Source organism: Heptranchias perlo, chromosome 7, assembly GCF_035084215.1.
Source record: "Heptranchias perlo isolate sHepPer1 chromosome 7, sHepPer1.hap1, whole genome shotgun sequence".
In the NCBI taxonomy this organism is placed as follows: domain Eukaryota; kingdom Metazoa; phylum Chordata; class Chondrichthyes; order Hexanchiformes; family Hexanchidae; genus Heptranchias; species Heptranchias perlo.
This window is the reverse complement of record NC_090331.1, coordinates 80,752,281-80,772,461: the sequence shown is the minus strand read 5'-3', so window position 1 is coordinate 80,772,461 and position 20,181 is coordinate 80,752,281. Positions and strand designations below refer to the sequence as shown.

General features: G+C 43.2%; 1 protein-coding gene across 2 annotated transcripts in view; it reads left to right on the top strand.

Moving 5' to 3' along the window:
* Window positions 1-20,181, top strand: part of traf3ip1 (TNF receptor-associated factor 3 interacting protein 1) — a 134,985-nt gene that overhangs the window by 37,568 nt on the left and 77,236 nt on the right. For both annotated transcript variants that reach the window (XM_067987954.1, XM_067987953.1), the window contains exons 5-7: window positions 3,975-4,409; window positions 9,736-9,819; window positions 13,207-13,282. In XM_067987954.1, the coding sequence (XP_067844055.1) occupies window positions 3,975-4,409; window positions 9,736-9,819; window positions 13,207-13,282 (595 nt within the window). The remainder of the gene's footprint in view (window positions 1-3,974; window positions 4,410-9,735; window positions 9,820-13,206; window positions 13,283-20,181) is intronic.

Genomic DNA, 20,181 nt, shown 5'->3' with positions numbered 1-20,181 from the left:
TGTAGTGTACCCCTATTAGCGTGATGAAATCCCTCCCATTTATTTCAATCCATATGCATTCTATTTCTATCTTACTGTTAGTTATGTCCCTTTTTTTTTCTACTGCCATTATGTTATCTCTAATTAGTACAGCTATTCCACCACCCCCTTCCTTCCCTATCCTTCCTGATTATGTTATAACCTGCAATATTTAGTCGCCAGTCCTGTTCTTTATGTAGCCATGTTAAATCTGGTACCTCGCTATGCATTATTGCCTCCAGTTCCTCCCTTTTATTTTGAACGCTGTGCACATTGCTGTACAAGCAGTTTAATTCATCTTTAATATCTGTTCATTTTACTTTATTTTTAACAGTCCTTTTACACTTCTGTTTGATAACTGTATTTGTTCCTTGATCATTTTTTATCTTTATTCCTTACCCTGGTCTGACCTTTACACTCATCTCCTGTTTCTTTTACCTTTAAGCTTTTGCTATTGCTACCAGATCGCACCCCCCCACCCTCCCCCCTCCCAAAATAAACAATCTTTCTAGTTTAAAGCCTTATGCACCACCCCATTTATTCTTTCCGCCAGGACTCTGGCCCCATTCCGGTTCAGGTGGAGCCCATCCCAGCAGTACAGCTCCTTCCTGTCCCATCACTGGTGCCAATATATGCACATTAGCCGCAAAGATTGCAGTGGTGAAAGTTTTTCTATTTTAATCCAAACCATGACATAAAGATGCATTCAAAGATGCAGAATATACATTATAGGTTTCAGTGAGGAGAAATTTTAAAAATCATTTAGAGATCACCATAAAACAGAAGAAAATATGCCATTGGGTTCTGTTGCATCTAAAGTTTTAGGTGTGAATTTACAGCCTGTTCAGAACTGGCAGAAATTCAGGAAATTTGCATGGGGATTAGAGCTGGGTTTTTTTTATTCGTTCATGGGATGTGGGTGTCGCTGGCAAGGTCAGCATTTATTGCCCATCCCTAATTGCCCTTGAGAAGGTGGTGGTGAGCCGCCTTCTTGAACTGCTGCAGTCCGTGTGGTGACGGTTCTCCCACAGTGCTGTTAGGTAGGGAGTTCCAGGATTTTGACCCAGCGACGATGAAGGAACAGCGATATATTTCCAAGTCAGGATGGTGTGTGACTTGGAGGGGAACGTGCAGGTGGTGTTGTTACCATGTGCCTGCTGCCCTTGTCCTTCTAGGTGGTAGAGGTCGCGGGTTTGTGAGGTGCTGTTGAAGAAGCCTTGGTGAGTTGCTGCAATGCATCCTGTGGATGGTACACACTGCAGACACAGTGCGCCGGTGGTGAAGGGAGTGAATGTTTAGGGTGCTGGGTGGGATACCAGTCAAGCGGTTGCTTTGTCCTGGATGGTGTCGAGCTTCTTGAGTGTTGTTGAAGCTGCACTCATCCAATCAAGTGGATAGTATTCCATGACACTCCTGACTTGTGCCTTGTAGATGGGTGGAAAGGCTTTGGGGAGTCAGGAGGTGAGCCACTTGCTGCAGAACACCCAGCCTCTGACCTGCTCTTGTAGCCACAATATTTATATGGCTGGTCCAGTTAAGTTTCTGGTCAATGGTGACCCCCCAGGATGTTGATAGTGGGGGATTCGACGATTGTAATGCCAGGGGGAGGTGGTTGGACTCTTGTCGGAGATGGTCATTGCCTGGCACTTGTGTGGTGCAAATGTTACTTGCCACTTATCAGCCCAAACCTGAATGTTGTCCAGGTGTTGCTGCACGCAGGCACGGACTGCTTCATTATCTGAGGGGTTGCGAATGGAACTGAACACTGTGCAGTCATCAGCGAACATCCCCATTTCTGACCTTATGATTGAGGGAAGGTCATTGATGAAGCAGCTGAAGATGGTTGGGCCAAGGACACTATATTAATGAACGGCAGATAATTTTGGCAGAGGTTTTGCAGAATTGGGGTTAAAAGTCAAGGAAATTTAGGTTTAGTGTAAATACGGGTGCAAGTCATGCCCACATTTCCTCAGTCTTTTATGCTGAAAATCTGCATTACACTGTAGTTGCGCTGTTATTTCAGCTCAAATTTTCAGGAAATTCTGGGCCTAGTTGTCAGCCAATGACTATATATTTATGTAATCGAGGTAGTTTAAATGTGGAGCACCACATGAGGTCAGTGTAATGAAGGAAGATTTAAATACAATTTTCATTTTACATATCTTCATTTACATAGTGCCTTTAACGTAGTAAAACATCCCAAGGCCCATTATCGGACAAAATTTGACACCCAGCCACGTAAGGAGATATTAGGACAAGTGAACAAAAGCTTGGTCAAAGAGGTAGATTTTAAGGAGCGTCTTAAAGGAGGAGAACAAGTAGAGAACAAGGAGACGTTTGGGGAAGAAATTCCAGAGCTTAGGGCCCAGACTGCTGAAGGCACGGCCACCAGTTGAGGAGTGAAGGAAATTGGGGATGCACAAGAGGTCAGAATTGGAGGAACGCAGAGTTCTTGTAAGGTTGTAGGGCTGGAGGTGGTTACAGAGATTGGGAGGGGCGAGGCCATGGAGGGATTTGAACAGAAGGATGAGAATTTTAAATTCAAGGCATTGATGGGCCAAGTGCCAGTGTAGGGCAGTGATCCCAGGGGTGTTCCTGAAACCAGTGTGCTTTCTATCTTTTTCCTGTTTTTTTTCTTTTTCTTCCCGCTTCTTGATATGGCATTATCCAGATATTTACTTGTCTGCCTTTAAAATATGCAGTTTACCTTAGATAGAATTACATGGAATTTGCAGCACACAAACAGGCCATTCAGCCCAACTGGTCTATGCCAGTGTTTATGCTCCACATGAGGCTCCTCTCACCTTACTTCATCCCACCCTATCACCTTATCCTTCTATTCCTTTCTCCCTCATGTACTTATCTAGCTTCCCCTTAAATGCACCTATGCTCAACCACTCCATGTGGTAGCGAGTTCCACATTCTCACTACTCTCTGAATAAAGAAGTTTTTCCTGAATTCCTTATTGGATTTATTAGTGACTATCTTATATTTATGGCCCCTAGTTTTAGACTCCCCCACAGGTGGAAATATCTTCTCTATGTCTACCCTATTGAACCCTTTCATAATTTTATAGACCTCTATCAGGTCTCAGTCTGTTCATTCTTTCCTGATAGTTGTATCCTCTCAGTTCTGGTGTCATCCATGTAAATCTTTTTTGCACTTTCTCCAGTGCTCCTATATCCTTTTTGTAATATGGAGACCAGAACTGTGTATTCTAAGTGTGGTCTAAGGTTCTGTATAAGTTTAACATACCTTCTCTGATTTTGAATTCTATTCCTCTAGAAATGAACCCCAGTGCTTTGTTTGCATCTTATTGAATTGGCATTATAATGGTGCCTTGCAAACATGAATAAATAATTTGGGAGTTGTTCACTTGTAAGAAGGCAGACTAATTGGGCCTTTCAGTATAGATTTATGAAAGTCTCATACAATGCTACGTTATTGCAGCCTTGGTTCTAGAGAGGAAATAGAAGGGTAATTTGATTGATCTCACCGTCCCAGTAGGGATCAGCGCTTGAAGGGAAGAAAGGCCTGTAGACAGAGTCACAGTTCTACATGGTTGATAAATTTATCCTACTGTATCATCTGGCTTAGCTTTCATTTTTCTTCAGCACTGCTGCATTTCTTCTAACTTTGAGGGTGACTGTCCATACCCATGACATTTGGTGTTGTTCAACCAACTTACATAAGGTGTCCTGCTGTATGGGATTTGTTCTGGAACTTTTCCTCTCCTGAAGTAGAGTGCTGTACTCTGGTTGAAAATTAGAACATTTCATAGAAGCAAATTTGCGCGTTGAATCAGATATTTGCAAATTAAGTAGCAAATAGTCTGTTTTACTGATACAGTTGCCAAATAACCTCCATCTTTTAACCTTCTTGAGTTTCTATGTTTCAATGACTGCAGAGATTTTATATTTAGATTTGTACTATACATTTCCAATTTTTCTTTTAAGGAGAAGAATGAGAATGGAATTAAGGACACCAGCAGAGACCGAAAAGAAAAGGAACACTCAAAGGAACAAGGGAAACCCATGGACAAAGAAAGGGACCGACATAAAGATGGTGAAAGACGAGAAAAGGGAAAAGAACAGGAGAGGGACCGAGCAAGAACAAAAGAAAAAGATCAGGAAAACAACAAGAATCGAGGGGATGGAGAAAAAGTGGAAAAGTATAAGAATCGAGAAGGAGAAAAAGTGGAAAAGGACAAGATTAGAGGAGATGGCGAAAAGGATAAAGAGCGAAGCAAAGAAAGGGAAAGAAACAGAGACAAAGACAAAGTGAGAGAAAAAAGACAGAAAGATAAGGAGCGTGAGCATTCAAAAGACCAAGACAGAGATCAAGAAGTGGAAAGGGAAAAAGCCAAAGAACAGGACAAAACAGAGAGAAGGGTAATTATAAATTGCACTAATATTTTAGTTAGTGGAAGATGGTAGCATCTGTACAGTACAAAATACGGCCATTAAATTTAGCAGAGGTTTCGCAGATGTTAAAAGCATGTATGCAGCAAAGTACAAAACAAATCCATGTAGTCTTTGCCACAGTGCAAATCAATTAAGTTCCAATTATGCCCATTCATTTCTTTTGAAGCTTACTGCTGATAAGTGTGTGGGTTTTGTGTATAATCTAGCAATTCATACTCTTATTCCCAGAATTAAATGCCACATTTAATTACTCTGTTAAACCTAGAAACTGTATACTGTAAAGTTCTTAAACTATCTTAACCATTCTATTATTGTAAATATAACTACATTTTTCCATAAATGACTACTCTATATTACAGTACAGTTGAATGTCAAATTCATTTGCAAAGTCAGCTATTAAGTGACTGCCAGCATGTCTTTATAAGGGGTAGATCTTGCCTGACCAATCGTTTTTGTGGAGCTGATATACTAAATAAATGGGGAAGTCATATGATGTAGTGCACCTAGACTTCCAAAAGGCCTTTGATAAACTGCTCAAGATACTCCTTTAGAAACTAAGGTCAGTGAGTATCAAGGGAAAGGCATGAATTATGGATTAGTAGCTAGGTAAAAGGAAGGAAGCAAATGTTGGTGTAAGGTAAGAAAGATTACAGTGGGGGGAAAGATTATGTGGGATATCCTAGATTCTCTTCCGCTTTTGGAATTGCAGTCTCAATGAAAGGTAGTTCATTTCACAGGTAACACCAAGCGAGAGCGGACTGTGCAGTCAGAGGAGGTTGCCGAGATTTTACAAAGAGAGTTAGAGAGCATTTGCTGGACTGATCAGTGGCAATTGAAGTTAAATATGAGCAAATTAATTTCTTAATGGATAAATGTGAGGTACTGCATATTGGAAATAAAAATAAGAGGTATATGTACTCCATGGGCCCGATTTTAGCACTCGCTATCGGGTGCGTTCTCGGCGGGGGGGCCTCGAAAATCGGAAAATCCAGGATCCCGAACGGATCCCGCCTCGATCCCGCCCACTTCCGGGTTCCCCGCTGACGCGCTGGTGTGCGCGCGCAGCCCCCGCTGGTGGGAATCCCGCAGGCAATTAAAGCCAGCGGGATGCCACTTGAGAGTATTTATTTAGCTATTTCAGGTCATTAACTGACCTGATTAAGGGACTGTGTGTGATTTTGGATCAACATGGGACTGTTTCCCACACTGGGGGAAACACTCCCAGATCGAATGGACGTGTTGCAGCTGTCAGCCTGTGGCAGCTGCAAAGGTCCATTTGACAGGTGGGGGGTGGACCCTCACCCATTGCAGGAGGCCACTCTGTCACTTGGGACAAAGTTTGGCCTCCACCACCCTCCTCCTGACGGTCAAAATCACCAACCTGCACACTTACCCCGGGGTCCGGAGACATGTACCTACCTTGCGGACCCCCTCAGATGTACATCTTGCGGATGGGGGCCGCCGTAGCTGCAGTCATGACCTCCTCGGAGGGCAAACAGCATCACCAGCCTCACCAGCCTCCCCATACACGCCGTCCACCTCTGACACGTGGAGCTCCACAACAGAGTGCTGTGACACATCCACCCGTACAGCAGGAGGGAGGGCTACCGCAGAGAGAGATGCATCGCAGAGGGCACTACCCTCGCCACAGGTTCCACAGACCGAGGCTCAGCCTCCTGGACCTCTCTGAGCAGCAGTGCACACGGAGGCTCAGAGTCACTCGACATGTAGCCGTGGACATCTGCAGCCTCTTTCATGCCGAGCTGCTCCTGGCTGGCCCGTGCACCATCTTCCTACCTGTCGCTGTCAAAGTCACCACTGCCCTCCCGAACTTCTCCTCCACAGCCTTCCAGGGTGCAACCGGGGACATCGCCGATGTCTCTCAGTCGTCTGCGCAGAAGAGCCCTGCAAATACACCTACACCCACTCTGCAGTGACACAATGGGTGGCATCAGTGGTGGGTCCTCATAGTGATACCCAGGAGCGGGCATTATTGCACGAACCGGACAGGATTCGCGAAGACATGGCAGTAGTGGTGTCAATATAATGTGTGATGTGAGTTGTTCTGCAATTCAATAGAAGTAACAACCATGACAAACCCTCAAACACCCTTGTGCATCCCCTTCATGCTCACGACACGTTTGCCTTACGCTGCCTACTGCACATATGTGATGCATGCCCTGTGGCTGCAGCACAGGTGGTGGCAGGTTGAGTGAGGCTGGCCGTGAGAGCGATGCACGAGAGGGTGAGTATGGGATAGAGCCATGAGATTGTATGAGGATTGGGTTGCGTGGTAGTGGCGGGGTGAGTACTGGCGAGGTGAGTAGGTGCAGGTAAGATGAGGATGGGGTTTGAGTGAGTATGAGGGGTGATGTGACAGAGTAGTGTTGGCAGTGCCGAAGGAGATGTGGGGTGGGGCCAGTGATGTGACAGACTGAGTGTAGGGGAAAGACTACGTATACTCACTTTGGCTGACCTACTGAGGTCATTGGACCGCCTCCTGCACTGTGTGCAGGTGGGCGATATGTTGGTGGCGCAGGTGACCCTCGAGCCAGCCCTTCCTGGTGGCGGAGGCGGGCCGCTTCCTCCCGCCCGCCGGGTGGAAGATCTTTGTACTCCCCCTCCTCCTCACCCCATCTAATGATACCTGGGGTGAGGCATCATTAAGCTGGGAGCAGCCTTCCCCTTGGGCTGCTCCATGCAGTCATCTTTGCTGTTGGTTGCAGCATCTGTCAGTGGAGGACTGCCCCTTTAAATAGAGCGCCTCCAGCTGACAGATCTTACTGCGCATGTGCAGCCCGCCTGACGCGCAGATCAGCAGCGGGGAACCCGGAGGAGCAGGTAAGTGAATCCAATTAGTGGTTTGCCTGCTACGATCGCGCGGGAAACCCACTAATTTCACCGGGCGCGTTACCAACGTGCCCACTTGCCCATCCGCCGGGAACCCACACCCCTGGTAAAATCGGGCCCCATGAGTGGGATAAAACTTAACCAAGGAGGAAGTTTAAAGAAACTTAGAATATTTAGCTGATTCATTGCTCACCATGATCAATACAGCAAAGGCTATGGGCCCTGACAACATCCCAGCTGTAGTGCTGAAGACTTGTGCTCCAGAACTAGCTGCGCCTCTAGCCAAGCTGTTCCAGTACAGCTACAACACTGGCACCCACCCGACAATGTGGAAAATTGCCCGGGTATGTCCTGTCCACAAAAAGCAGGACAAATCCAATCTGGCCAATTACCGCCCCATCAGTCTACTCTCAATCATCAGCAAAGTAATGGAAGGTGTCGTCGACAGTGCTATCAAGCGGCACTTACTCACCAATAACCTGCTCACCGATGCTCAGTTTGGGTTCCGCCAGGACCACTCGGCTCCAGACCTCATTACAGCCTTGGTCCAAACATGGACAAAAGAGCTGAATTCCAGAGGTGAGGTGAGAGTGACTGCCCTTGACATCAAGGCAGCATTTGACAGAGTGTGGCACCAAGGAGCCCGAGTAAAATTGAAGTCAATGGGAATCAGGGGGAAAACTCTCCAGTGGCTGGAGTCATACCTAGCACAAAGGAAGATGGTAGTGGTTGTTGGAGGCCAATCATCTCAGCCCCAGGGCATTGCTGCAGGAGTTCCTCAGGGCAGTGTCCTAGGCACAACCATCTTCAGCTGCTTCATCAATGACCTTCCCTCCATCATAAGGTCAGAAATGGGGATGTTCGCTGATGACTGCACAGTGTTCAGTTCCATTCGCAACCCCTCAGATAATGAAGCAGTCCGAGCCTGCATACAGCAAGACCTGGACAACATCCAGGCTTGGGCTAATAAGTGGCAAGTAACATGTGCCAGGCAATGACCATCTCCAACAAGAGAGAGTCTAACCACCTCCCCTTGACATTCAACGGCATTACCATCGCCGAATCCCCCACCATCAACATCCTGGGGGTCACCATTGACCAGAAACTTAACTGGACCAGCCATATAAATACTGTGGCTACGAGAGCAGGTCAGAGGCTGGGTATTCTGCGGCGAGTGACTCACCTCCTGACTCCCCAAAGCCTTTCCACCATCTACAAGGCACAAGTCAGGAGTGTGATGGAATACTCTCCACTTGCCTGGATGAGTGCAGCTCCAACAACACTCAAGAAGCTCGACACCATCAAAGATAAAGCAGCCCGCTTGATTGGCACCCCATCCACCACCCTAAACATTCACTCCCTTCACCACCGGCGCACTGTGGCTGCAGTGTGCACCATCCACAGGATGCACTGCAGCAACTCGCCTAGGCTTCTTCGACAGCACCTCCCAAACCCGCGACCTCTACCACCTAGAAGGACAAGGGCAGCAGGCGCATGGGAACAACACCACCTGCACGTTCCCCTCCAAGTCACACACCATCCCGACTTGGAAATATATCGCCGTTCCTTCATTGTCGCTGGGTCAAAATCCTGGAACTCCCTTCCTAACAGCACTGTGGGAGAACCGTCACCACACGGACTGCAGCGGTTCAAGAAGGCGGCTCACCACCACCTTCTCGAGGGCAATTAGGGATGGGCAATAAATGCCGGCCTTGCCAGCGACGCCCACATCCCGTGAACGAATAAAAAAAATAAATAAATAAACAAAGCAGAAAGGATATCTGGTTATTTTGCTAAATAAATTCAGTTCAAATTGAAGTTCATCCTAAAAGTATACAGACCACACCTGGAGTACTGTGTACAAATCTGGTTGCCAGAACACAAGTGACCATCCTGGCCTTGGAGTTGTCACAAAGGACAGCAGCAAGGCTGATCCATAATGTCAGAGAAAAGCTATGTAAAATAACTTGATAAGCTGGCATTACTCGGTCTCAAAGCAGTGTCTCACCAGAGACCTTATTAAGGTATATAATGGGATAAAGTACCTGAATCAATACTTTCAGATACGCCAGAGCAGGAAGACAGTAGGGCACAAGTTTAGGGTTGTTGAGGGCAAATTTAGGGAAGAGGTCAGGAAGTATTTCTTCATACTCAAGTTGAACAGTAGCTGGAACATGTTGTCAAGAAAGATGGTTGAGGCCAGGACACTGGATTAATTTAAGAAACATTAGGATAAATGTATCCTGGAAGTATAAAGTCAAATGGACTGAAGGGCTTTATTCATCAGAAGCTAGATTGTGATCCTGTAAAATACACTGCACAATTTGAAATTTAATCATTTGTGTAATACAATTGATTGTTTTTATTTAGAAATGTTTCAAATATCTTTTTATTCTGGTTTGCTTTCTGTGTTTTAATGCTGCTTTTTTTTCTTCCTCTGGAGCCTAAAGTTGCAGCAGAGGAAAAACCACCCAAACAGCCTCTAGAGGTGATGAGGAAAGACAGCAAAATTGATGCAGACCAGGAGGTGAGCAATGTGCAATTAGCCTGGGTGCTGATGCATTGTGTGCCTGCAGACTATTTGCTGTAAAGAAATATTAATTTTATAAGCTCAGTGCAACACTCAGACTGAACTCTACCCGACAGCAAATCCTATGGTGTTTCCAAAGAAAAAATCCTTCACTGTTAGGAAGTTAAGCCAGTCTCAAAGTATTCTGATTGATTAACCAATGTTCATAAAAAGAAAAAGCGTCCATATACCTGCAGGTAGATTTTTGTTATTATTATGAAAGCTTGTTCTTCAAATGCTCTGTTTAGCTGGCTGTTGTGGAACAGAATGGCTCTAAAATATTCCAAAATCCATTTGCAAAAGTGCAGCAAAGCCACCTAGGTTTGCTGCAACACCAGAGCAAATATAACTGGCATTGCTGATTTGTATCCAATTTATTCAGCATCTGCTTGCACTATATCTGCAAGCAAATCTCAGTTCAGAATTCCAGGCTCCAGAATGCATTTCTTGAGGATATTTTCAGTTAAAGGAGGTAAGCTGCTAGTTAGCTATGATTATGATGTGTCGTGGGCAACTGTGATCTCCGGGAGCTTGCTATATTGCCCATAGGGAGTTCGATGAATTTCCCTGAGTTTCTCCTGAATTGACTGAAGGTTTTTTATCCCTCAAGTTTCTGCATCTCTCAGTAAGGAGTGGGTGAATGGTGTGTGAAGTTGCACCATCATACATGTATCATATGTGATGTATTCTTGGGAAATCATTTGTATGCTTCAGAACATTATTGAAAACCTTAGAAGTTACATTATAACTGGTCTTAAAATACAAATTCCAATTGAACAGTGTAAAGTTTCTAGCTTCTGGCCACCAAGGTGTATAAGACCTTTGCAAATACTCAGGAAAAGGAGTAGCATCTCAAGAAGAGGATTGAAGTAGAAAGCCATGAAGAGAGAAAAGCCACCATTGGAAAGGTAGCCCAACAACGGTACTAACAACATTTGTTACAATGGTCAGATTGGTTGCCCCAATGACTCATGATTTAGCTGAACAGGAAGGTCCCTGAACTGTGCTGAATTAGTTGATCCCACCCATATGGTGGTAGAGGCACTACAAAAGACTTTAATCAGGATTAGGCAAGGGATATCCAGAGATCCTTTTTGGAAATGTGCTTTTTTGGGCATTGGATGAATACAGGATTAGGCTCAGCTTGTGGAATCTCGTTGCCAAGGGTCACAAATTGTCAAGGGTCAAAAAAGGGAGGGTTTTTGTAAGTGGAAGAAAAAAAGAAGAAAGATTGAAGACAGTTTACAGGTCGTGAATTATGTTACCAGGACTACATTTGTGAACTTGGCCATCAGGACTGTTTTCAGTTTAGTTTGAAAATCTGAGCAGAATGGCTCAATCTTTGCCGAAGAAACTTGACACCCTTGATATAATTATCTATTCTGTTATAGTACAGGCTATGCTTGGTAAATGTTTTATGCCCACCTGAGAGGGCAGCGGGGCCTCGATTTAACATCTCATTCGAAAGACAGCACCTCCAACAGTGCAGCACTCCCTCACTGGAGTGTTAGCTGAGATTATGTGCACAAGTCTCTGGAGTGGGACTTGAACCCACAACCTTCTGAATCAGAGGTGAGAGTGCTACCACTGAGCCGTGGCTGACGCCTAAAAGGAAGCAAGGTAACTTTTTGAAAATGCCATGGTTGTTGTTGGGCACAGCTATAGAATCATAGAAATGGCCATATAGAAAGAGGTTATTTGGCCCATCACACCTGTACTGGTGCTATCTGCCAACATGCAGAAAAAACACTTGAACTGTGAATTGGAAGTTGGGTCAGCATGAACAGTGCTATAATGTACTTTTAGTGCCCGCCTGAGGAAACTGGCAGCATTGGCTCCGTAGCATAACAGAGGGTGTAAATACAGTGTTCAAAATGGAGCTGGACAAGTTCCTGCAAGCAGAAAGCATCTCGAGAAGATGACAATGTTGACAGCGATAGTACTACTAACCACTGTGATCTCCTGCAGCTTGCTTGACTGCCTGCGAGGGTCACAGAGAAATTTTTCAGAGTTACTTTTTCCGATATTGGCTGAAGTTTTTTTTCTTTTTTGCTGCCTGTCCTAGGCGATTGTGTGGCTGCGGAGGGGGATGCAGATGGGAAGAGCTTAATGGTGCATGCAGGTTGCACCATATGGGATGGGACAGGGTTGATGTATCAGCTGGTCTTTCCTTGTTCTTTTACATATGTTAGTCACTAAGAGAATATAGCAATGGAGTGTTCACATGCACAATATGCAATTAAACAAATTTTTGTTTCTTTTTAAAATCAGCTTCTGGAGGTTGTTGCTTTTAGGGATTTTTTAACTTGAAGAGTTATTCTGATGGAATGCTCTGCAATAAAGAATGTATTGAGTCATTATTTCTAAAATCAAACTAATGTGAATTTGATTTTAGGGTTTCAATTATCTCCTGGCTCTTAGCGGTAGTATGGTGGTGTATTTTAAAAAAAAAATAATATCCTTGTGAATCATATAAAGATGTAATATTGATATTTGTGCTATTTCAGTTTGTAAAATGAATCATTTTGTAGTTTTTCTAGTCAATCACTGTAATTATAATTTTTATTTTAATTACTGCAAACAGGATAAAGTGGTTGAGGTTCCTGGAGCAAAGGTATTGCACTGTTTACACGATGTTTTTGTGACTTAATTTTATAAGACAGACAACCTTACTGTTAAATAAAATTTCAACTAGTTCCAGAAAGCGTAATTTCGATTATCCCATACCCATGGTTATACTATACTGATGGCCCACATCCTATGCCAGTGCATGACCAGTCAACGATAGGTGCGACTTAAGTAGATAGAGGAGTTTGACTCTTAGTTTTTTCTCTGAATTCACACTGAACAGAGGCGGGGAATGTGAGGGGGAAGTACATAGTGAAAAGTACCGGAAAAAAAAATTCCCAGATTGAGACAAGAAGCTTGAATAACAGGCAACTCCATAATTTGAATACTGACTTCTGTTTGAGACAAAAACGCTAAACCCCGATCTGAATTACTAAGTTGCTATTCATCAACTAATTAGTTAAATAAATTCCAGCACAGATTTGACATGTAATTTATTTCCCAATAATTACTGAAAAAAATGCCCCCATATTATGAATAGAATATGTCTTAATCATTGTGGAATGATTAATATCTCCACTCACGAGGCTGACTGTAATCTTCTTAATAGTTATGCTGTCAGGCTCAAATGCAAAAATAGTTATCAAATTTCACTGGCTATGACGTGTCATAAATGTTTAGAATTAGGCTTGCTTTAAATAATTGTTGACCTACATGTAATTATGATGTGGAATTTCTGCAATGTTTGTGAATTTCTGGATGTTTTTTATTTTGAAGGTTGAGAGCCCCGTCAGGATACCCAGACCTTCATCAGCAAAAGGCCAAAGAAGAAAACCAAAATCAGGAGTTGAAGGTATTAAGTGGGATCGTAAACCACTTTGACTGTGGCAAAAATCCTTTAATGCATTCTAATATGTATATTTCATGCAAGAAGAGTACAGATGTTTCAAGCTTGATTTCATAATATGTGTTTTTCTGCAAAGAGTAATCGATAATCTACTTGCCTTCTGAATAGGGTAGGGGAAGCAAAATCTCTGCGATCATTCTCTGCGGCTAACATAAAAGGGGCTCCAAAAGTCGTCTTTAGGCGTTTAAATAGTAAATGGGTAGTAAGAGGAGGGGTGGGGTCGATTAGGGACCAACAAGGAGATCTACACATGGAGGCAGAGGGCATGGCTGAGGTACTAAATGAGTACTTTGCCTCTGTCTTTACCAAGGAAGAAGATGCTGCCAAAGTCACAGTAAAAGGGGAGGTAGTTGAGATACCAAAAGGGGTGAAAATTGATAGAGGAGGTACTAGAAAGGCTGGCTGTACTTAAAGTAAGTCACCCCGTCCGGAAGGGATGTATTGTAGATTGCTGAGGGAAGTAAGGGTGGAAATTGCAGAGGTGCTGGCCATAATCTTCCAATCCTCCTTAGATACGGGGGTGGTGCCAGAGGATTGGAGAATTGCAAATGTCACACCCTTGTTCAAAAAATGGTGTAAGGATAAACCCAGCAACTACAGGCCAGTCAGTTTAACCTCGGCAGTGGGGAAGCCTTTAGAAACGATAATCCAGGACAAATTTAATAGTCACTTGGACAAGTATGGATTAATAAAGGAAAGCCAGCACAGATTTGTTAAAATCAAATCACGTTTAACTAACTTGATTGAGTTTTTTGATGAGGTAACAGAGAGGGTTGACGAGGGCAATGCGGTTGATGTTGTTTATATGGACTTATAAAAGGCCTTGGGAAAGTACCACATAATAGGCTTGTCAGCAAAATTGAAGCCCATGGAATAAAAGGGGCAGTGGCAGCATGGAGACGAAATTGGCTAAATGACAGGAAACAGAGTAGTGGTGAATCGTTGTTTTTCGGACTGGAGGAAGGTATTCAGCGGTGTTCTCCAGGGTCGGTACTCTAGGACCACTGCTTTTTTTGATATATATTAATGACTTGGGGACTTCGGTGTACAGGGCACAATTTCAAAATTTGCAGATGACACAAAACTTGGAAGTGTAGCAAACAGTGAGGAGGACAGTAATAGACTTCAAGAGGACGTAGACAGGCAGGTGGAATGGGTGGACACATGGCAGATGAAATTTAACGCAGAGAAGTGCGAAGTGATGCATTTTGTCTGGAAGAACGAAGAGAGCCAATATAAACTAAAGGGCGCAATTCTAAAGGGGATGCAGGAACTGGGGTATATGCACAAATCTTTGTAGGTGGCAGGGCAGGTTAAGCAAGCGGTTTAAAAAAGCATACAGGATCCAGGCCTTTATAAATAGAAGCATAGAGTACAAAAGCAAGGAAGCTATGTTGATCCTTTATAAAGCACTGATTTGGCCTCAGCTGGTCTATTTCGTCCAATTCTGGTGACCTAACACCATGAAAAATGCTTACTTGTGTATTTCCAAGTATATTGCTGACATAATTAGCATTTTTGCAATTAGGAGTGGATAGATTATATTTCACTTGCCTGTTTAGAGTTCCAGGGTATGATTCAGTGGTGTTCTAGCCCTCCAGCACTGTGCCCAAGTTGGCATGCTTCATGTGTGAGCCTAGACAGTGAGTGCAAACAGGCTGCTTGTTGGGGAGCATCTTGGTTGAGCCCAATACTGTCCTCAACCAATGTCTACAGGTGCTCAATTGTAGCAAGGATTCCTGGCTGATTTTCTCCCAAGCCCCAACCCAGGGCACTGAAACCAATTGTTTTACCATCGTTGCAACCATACCTCATCCACTAACTCAGCTAAGATTGTGGAACCTTATGTCTCAGTTCCTCACTTGGCCTATGTTAGTTTTTGATCTACATTGTAGTTAAAACAGTGCTACTTTGCAGTAATTTTTTTGTTCTGGGGTCCAAGATATAGACTGTTACCAGTGCTGACACTACTTGGGTTGCTCCAAGTATGACAAATGGAAGGTTCCTTTTGTGACTCTTTGACAAGTGCGCATAGCATCTTGAGAATTCAACACCTTTTACAGGTCTGGCATGCTCTAGAATAACCAGAATTATGCTGTCAGTTTGGAAAAATGAGCATATTGCTATGCAAAACCTACAGTGCACATTATAAGTAGCCATGCTTAATTAGTGCATTTTAAAATTTATATATTGACCTTACCGTATCTCATGGCACACACAGTTCCCTGATCAAGAGGGCAAGCGAACTACTTGCTATCTGGCTTAAGCCAATGGTGCTGAATACGTTGTTAGAAGTTCATCTTGTTTGACTGTAATTTTTCCCTGCCAGTGATGAAGTGCTCTCCCCGGAAAGTCTGGTTAGAATTGAGAACTTGCCATGTAAAAAGCTTGTGTCACATTAGGCTGACACAGCTGCAGACATCATGATTACAAATGCCCATCATAAAGACAGACAATTGTCATAAAATCATGCTAACATTAAGCGACTTATTTAGGGCGCGTAGTGCTGTGTTCTTCTGCTTTTACCCAAGGCTTACCAGGAAAACAGAATAAGATATTGATAGCTAGACAATGGATTTTTTTTAATGTTAAAATCATTAATGAAGTATTATTTTTTAAGAGCCACTTGTAACACTAATTTATTCTTTCTGCCACTGTACATCAGAGGAAGAGAAAGAATCTAAAACATCAGTTAGTCAGCAAGAGGTGTTAGAGCAAAAACCTGAGAAAGAGACTATTAAAAGCAAGCTAGGTAAGATTGAAGGGGCAGACTGACCTCTCAATAGACTGTGAGTAGCAAGAGGCAGCAAACTGCTAGTGTAACTTTCCAATGATACTGATTTAAAGTTAAAATTAACCAATTTTTCTTTTAAATAAATGATAAATTCCTGTTTGTGCTGGACTTTATATATTGCTACTGAGTTAAACGCCCTTTAAAGAAAATACCAAACTAAAGCACAGCCTTCAAATCGTGCTGTGGATTACCAGTGTACGAATGTTTAATTCGCTCATGCAAAAAGATTCCATCCATATTTTAGTTTTGATTTTCACTCGTATGAAATTGTTGCTTCAGATATTTTAGCAGAGGTAGTAACCTGATTGAAATAAACAGTTAACGTCTATGTTAAATTGCTTGAAATTTCTTCCTCTTCCTTTGTACTAAACATTTGTACATTGGTATGGACAGCAAATTTCAAAGCCTGCATTTTTAAAAGAACATTAATTTTTTTCTGTATAAATTTAAATCCAAACTTTGGTATGGGTTAATGGTATTGTATTTCTAGAGTAGAAATGTTCTGGTTGCTTACAAAGTCAGAAATACAAAGGCTTTGTTTTTGGCAGCTGGGTAGCACAACATATTGATATATTAACATGCACCAGGTAGAGTAATAGAACACAGGTATTCTTCTGCAGTTCCCCTCACAAGGAATTGTAGGTGTCAGTTTAGCTGATGTATAGAGTGGTGGCAATGAGGCACACCCAGAGGGAGGCAAAGTTGAATGTCTATCAACTTGCACTATTTCCTACATGAATCAGCTGAGGAGCTGCATTGTCCATGTCTTCGAATTGGTCTGCTACTTACCTGCATCCTTAATCTAGAACATATAGCACAAAAGAAAGTGAAAAAAACTGACAAAGTATTTTGCTGAATTTATATTTTCTTGCATACTGTATGTACTTCCATAAAAGGTTACACATTTAGTTCACTGGGGCTTGAAAGTAGAGGGGTGGTTGTCTTATCCCGGCCTTCATAGAATCATAGCATGGTTTCAGCACAGAAGGAGGCCATTTGACCCATTGAGGCCATGCCTGCTTTTTATAAGAGTAATCCAGTTAGTCCCATTCCCCCCGCTCTTTCCCTGTAGCCCTGCAAATTTTTTCCCTTCAGGTATTTATCCAATTCTTTTTTGAAAGCCACGATTGAATCTGCTTCCGCCACCCTTTCAGGCAGTGCATTCCAGAACATAACTACTTGCTGCATAAAAGAGTTTTTCCTCATGTTGCCTTTTGTTGTTTTGCCAATCACCTTAAATCTGTGACCTCTGGTTCTCGACCCTTCTGCCAATGGGAACAGTTTCTCTTTATTTACTTCATCTAAACCCGTCATGATTTTGAACACTTCTTTCAAATTTTCTCTTAACTTTCTCTGCTCTAAGGAGAACAACCTCAGCTTCTCCAATTTGTCGATGTAACTGAAGTCCCTCATCCCTGGAACCATTCTAGTAAATCTTTTTTGCACCCCCTCTAAGGCCTTGACATCCTTCCTAAAGTATGGTGCCCAGAATTGGACGCAATACTCCAGCTGTGACCAAATCAGTGTTTTATAAGGTTCAACATAACTTCCTTGCTTTTGTACTCTATGCCTCTATTTATAAATGATGTGGAGATGCCGGTGATGGACTGGGGTTGACAATTGTAAACGATTTTACAACACCAGGTTATAGTCCAACAATTTTATTTGAAATTCACAAGCTTTCGGAGGCTTCCTCCTTCCTCAGGTGAATGTGGAAATCCACATTTTCCACATTCACCTGAGGAAGGAGGAAGCCTCCGAAAGCTTGTGAATTTCAAATAAAATTGTTGGACTATAACTTGGTGTTGTAAAATTGTTTACGATTCTATTTATAAAGGCCAGGATCCTGTGTGCTTTTTTAACCACTTTCTCAATCTGTCCTGCCACCTTCAAAGATTTGTGCACATATTCCCCCAGGTCTCTCTGTTCCTGCACCCCCTTTAGAATTGCACCATTTAGTTTATATTGCCTCTCCTCATTCTTCCTGCCAAAATGTATCACTTCACACTTCTCTGCATTAAATTTCATATGCCATGCATCTGCCCATTCCACCTGCCTGTATGTCCTCTTGAAATCTATTACTATCCTCCTCACTGTTTACTACATTTCCAAGTTTTGTGTCATCTGCAAATTTTGAAATTATACCCTGTAAACTCAAGTCTAAGTCATTAATATAAATCAAAAAAGCAGTGGACCCAGCACCGACCCCTGGGGAACACCACTGTACACCTTCCTCCAGTCTGAAAAACAACTGTTCACCACTACTCTCTGTTTCCTATCACTTAGCCAATTTCATATCCATGCTGCCACTGTCCCTTTTATCCCATGGGCTTCAATTTTGCTGACAAGCCTATTAAGTGGCACTTTATCGCTTTTTGAAAGTCCATATACACACCAACCGCATTGCCCTCATCAACCCTCCCTGTTACCTCATCAAAAAACTCAATCAAGTTGGTTAAACACGATTTGCCTTTAACCTTACACAATGGCTTCTTCGACAGCACCTCCCAAACCTGCGAGCTCTACCACCTAGAAGGACAAGAGCAGCAGGCACACGGGAACAGCACCACCTATACGTTCCCCTCCAAGTCACGCACCATCCCGACTTGGAAATATATCGCCGTTCCTTCATTGTCGCTGGGTCAAAATCCTGGAACTCCCTTCCTAATAGCACCGTGGGAGAACCGTCATCACACGGACTGCAGCGGTTCAAGAAGGTGGCTCACCACCACCTTCTCAAGGGCAATTAGTGATGGGCAATAAATGCCGGCCTCGCCAGCGACACCCACATCCCATGAACGAATAAAAAAAAATGGGTTTATCCGTACACCCTTTTTTGAACAAGGCTGTAACATTTGCAATTCTCCTGTTCTCTGGCACCACCCCCACACCTAAGGAGGATTGGAAGATTATGGCCAGCACCTCGGCATTTTCTACCCTTGCTTCCCTCAGCAATCTTGGAAGCATCCCATCCAGACCGGGTGCCTTATCTACTTTAAGTACAGCCAGCCTTTCTAGTACCTCCTCTATCAATTTTCACCCGTTTTGGTATCTCAACTACCTCCCCTTTTACTGTGACTTTGGCAGCATCGTCTTCCTTGGTAAAGACAGATGCAAAGTACTCATTTAGTACCTCGGCCATGCCCTCTGCCTCCATGGGTAGGTCCCTCATCGACCCCATCCCTCCTCTTACTACCCATTTACAATTTATATGCCTATAGAAGACTTTTGGATTCCCTTTTATGTTAGCTGCCAGTCTAATTTCATACTCTCTCTTCGCCCCTCTTATTTCCTTTTTAACTTCTCTGTACTTTCTATATTCAACCTTGTTCTCACTTGTATTATCAACCTGACATCTGTCATACGCCCCCTTTTTCTACTTCATCTTACTCTTTATCTTTTTTGACATCCAGGGAGCTCTGGCTTTAGTTGCCCTACCTTTCCCCCTCGTGGGAATGTATCTAGACTGTATCCAAACCATCATTGTGATAAATGGTACTGTAGCTCACTCTGGAGAGCACAGTCACCTGCTGCTGCCCTGTGTTATTTTGGATTTTTAGGATAGTTTCTTGATGCTCAATTTTAAAGACTATTCTCATAGGAAGCCTTTGCTAAACATCTAGCTAATTGTAGCAAGCCCGGAAGTTGAACAAAATTCTTGTCATTGTATTCGGCTTGCTCGATAAAACATGTGCCCTGATGTGATCTCCTTGATGTCAAAAGGCAGTAGAATAAACTTTCTATCAGTCTGCAGCTTAGGCTGTTGAATGAATTTATTGATAAATTGGCAAGAGTGCAGTAGTAAACATGAAGAGTATATTTACTGTGATATACAGAATCTACCTATTCCTCCTTTATGGGAAAATAACACACACTACTACCCCCTATGCTAAAACTTATAGTAAAATGGTAACAGAAACAAGGTGCCTGACCATAACTTTATGTGGGGAATCACTGCTAACCTTCCACAAAGACTCCTGTCTTTGCCCCTCTGCTCCTCTTTCTAACTCTCTTTCTCCTTTCAAAGGTAAGTCGACTTGGGGCAAGTATA